Source organism: Priapulus caudatus, unplaced genomic scaffold, assembly GCF_000485595.1.
Source record: "Priapulus caudatus unplaced genomic scaffold, Priapulus_caudatus-5.0.1 Scaffold1590, whole genome shotgun sequence".
NCBI lineage: Eukaryota > Metazoa > Priapulida > Priapulimorpha > Priapulimorphida > Priapulidae > Priapulus > Priapulus caudatus.
The window spans coordinates 53,830-55,915 of record NW_014578651.1 but is presented as its reverse complement, the minus strand read 5'-3'; the positions used below and the strand labels follow the sequence as shown (position 1 = coordinate 55,915).

Here is a 2,086-nt window from a genome sequence, read left to right as displayed (position 1 = left end):
CTCTATCACTCCAAGAAACCCATAGAAAACATGCAAACATTACAAACACCAACATCTATTTGGGTCAAGTCGGGGGCAAAGTTGGAGTCGCTTGAAATCGGCACGATTTGCTGACAAAAATCGATAGTGTAAACCCAGCTTTAGGCTGTATCTACGGATTGCGGGTGTCTACGAGGAAACGATTTCGTACGATGATGGGCGAATGTACTGTGTCCGATTTGAGCTCAAGTTGGATGAGTTACGTGTAGTAAATCGTAGGTATTATAAGGCTAGTAAATGACGAATTTCCCTTGTTTATTGATGTCACACTCCTCCCTATTATCTACTCCTGGTAAGATGTATTAAGTAGTATTGCCAATTTAATATGTACAGAATGTGGTAACACCCGCCACTTTACCAGAGCTCACTGCTGGTATATCACACATAATAGTATTACAAGTGACTGTTACTCTCTCTTACAGAAAGCAGGAGGTGACATTAAGAAGAAGAATAAGCCTGATCCTTTTGCCTATATTCCACTCAACATGCAGTCTCTGAACAAAAGGTAATTCCGGGCAATTAAATATGTCAAGCTAAGGTGTAAAATGTTTAAAAAATCTGCTACCAGAGAACTCAATTCTGTCATATACTTTGTATATGCCCTGGCAGGATTTTACTTGATTTTTATATGTATACATATAACATTGATCAATTTCATATTTCAGGAAGAAGGCAAAATTCCAAGGACAGTTCAAGGGCATTATGAAGGGAGTGAAGAAGGGAGCAGCAAAAGGAAGAAAGGGCCGACGGAAGTGAACGAAACATTTAATTGTCATAATCTGCTGTTCATGCTCTTATAATGCTCTTATTTATTCGCCCGTTTGTTGAATTACGTGCTGTAATTTTTGTAGAAATGGGTCTACATACAAATAAAATTCTTACTCATTTGATACAATTTTGCGATCTATTCTTTTTTTAATCATGACAAACATGGATTTCGTGTTTATTGACATTTATGAATATGTTGAGTTTAAATTAACCAGGTTCCATAATATCATGATAATATGATAACTAAAAATTGAAAAGGGGCAACCATAGAAAGAAAATCGCATGATATAAACAAGACATTTAAGAAAATTCCTGAAGATCATATTATATTTAAATAAAATATAATTATACATCTTAAAATAAAATAAAAGATATATAACTGTCTCAGTACAGCTCCAAATGAATGGCAAAAAAAGGAAGCACGAAACAAATTAGCCACGAAAGTTGCACTGCCACAGTAGTAATATTTGTAGTTTGACATTGCAAGTGATATGATAATATATATATATATATTAGCAAAGTTTTCCACCATGCGTTACTGTCTGGTAGTCTGGTTGCTCTTGTGATCAAGCCTGCAGAATTCACCAAATTCTCTCAATCTATGAATAATCCAACGCGCAACCTGCGGTCACCCTTGTACGCCACCTGGGGCACGTTGTCAGAAACAAAATGAATTATCACGGTGTTTCTGACAACGGGCCCCTGGTGGTGGTTATTTAATCGGCAGTCGTCTGCTACAAGTTCGCTGCTGCGCAGACCACCTATCTGAACGTCGAGATCCGAGAAATAATAAAACAGGTATAATAAGTACCGCGGCGCCATCTAGTGGCAATCAATCGCATGCGCAGCGTTAGCAGCGCGCTCAGCCTCTCCTGGATATCGGCTGCTTATGTCCATTATTAGCACAGGTGCGTGCGTGTGCCTGCACACCGATGCTACTACTGCCGCTACACCGCTGTAAGCTCGACTCTCTTTCCTCTCTCTGTGACCAGGAGCGATACACTGATACACCGACTACCTGCACACGCAAGTCGGTTGACATCAAAGGCTTCGCGCTCATCACTGAAGCGGCGGCCAAGCAGTATAGCGTTACAACAGCGGAGTAGGTTTCGCTAGCAGGTAAGTAGCGGTGTTCTGCTGTCATGGCTTCCTGCGTGCATCATAGTAGCAGGAGAGAACGATCGAGCGCGGTGTTGTTGCTGATGGTGATGTTGCTGTGAACAGGGTTGCGCTGCGTCATAGACTCATAGCTAACACACGAGGTCAAGCTGTACACGAG

At 40.9% G+C, this 2,086-nt stretch overlaps 1 protein-coding gene across 1 annotated transcript in view; it reads left to right on the top strand.

Annotated features, from left to right (window-relative positions):
* LOC106817082 (RRP12-like protein) overlaps positions 1 to 938 on the top strand; it is a gene marked incomplete in the record, with an annotated part of 9,126 nt that extends 8,188 nt beyond the window's left edge. Inside the window, 2 exon segments of the mRNA XM_014821729.1 lie at positions 462 to 544; positions 705 to 938. Coding sequence (XP_014677215.1) covers positions 462 to 544; positions 705 to 795 — 174 coding nt within the window.
* Positions 939 to 2,086: the final 1,148 nt, after the last annotated feature.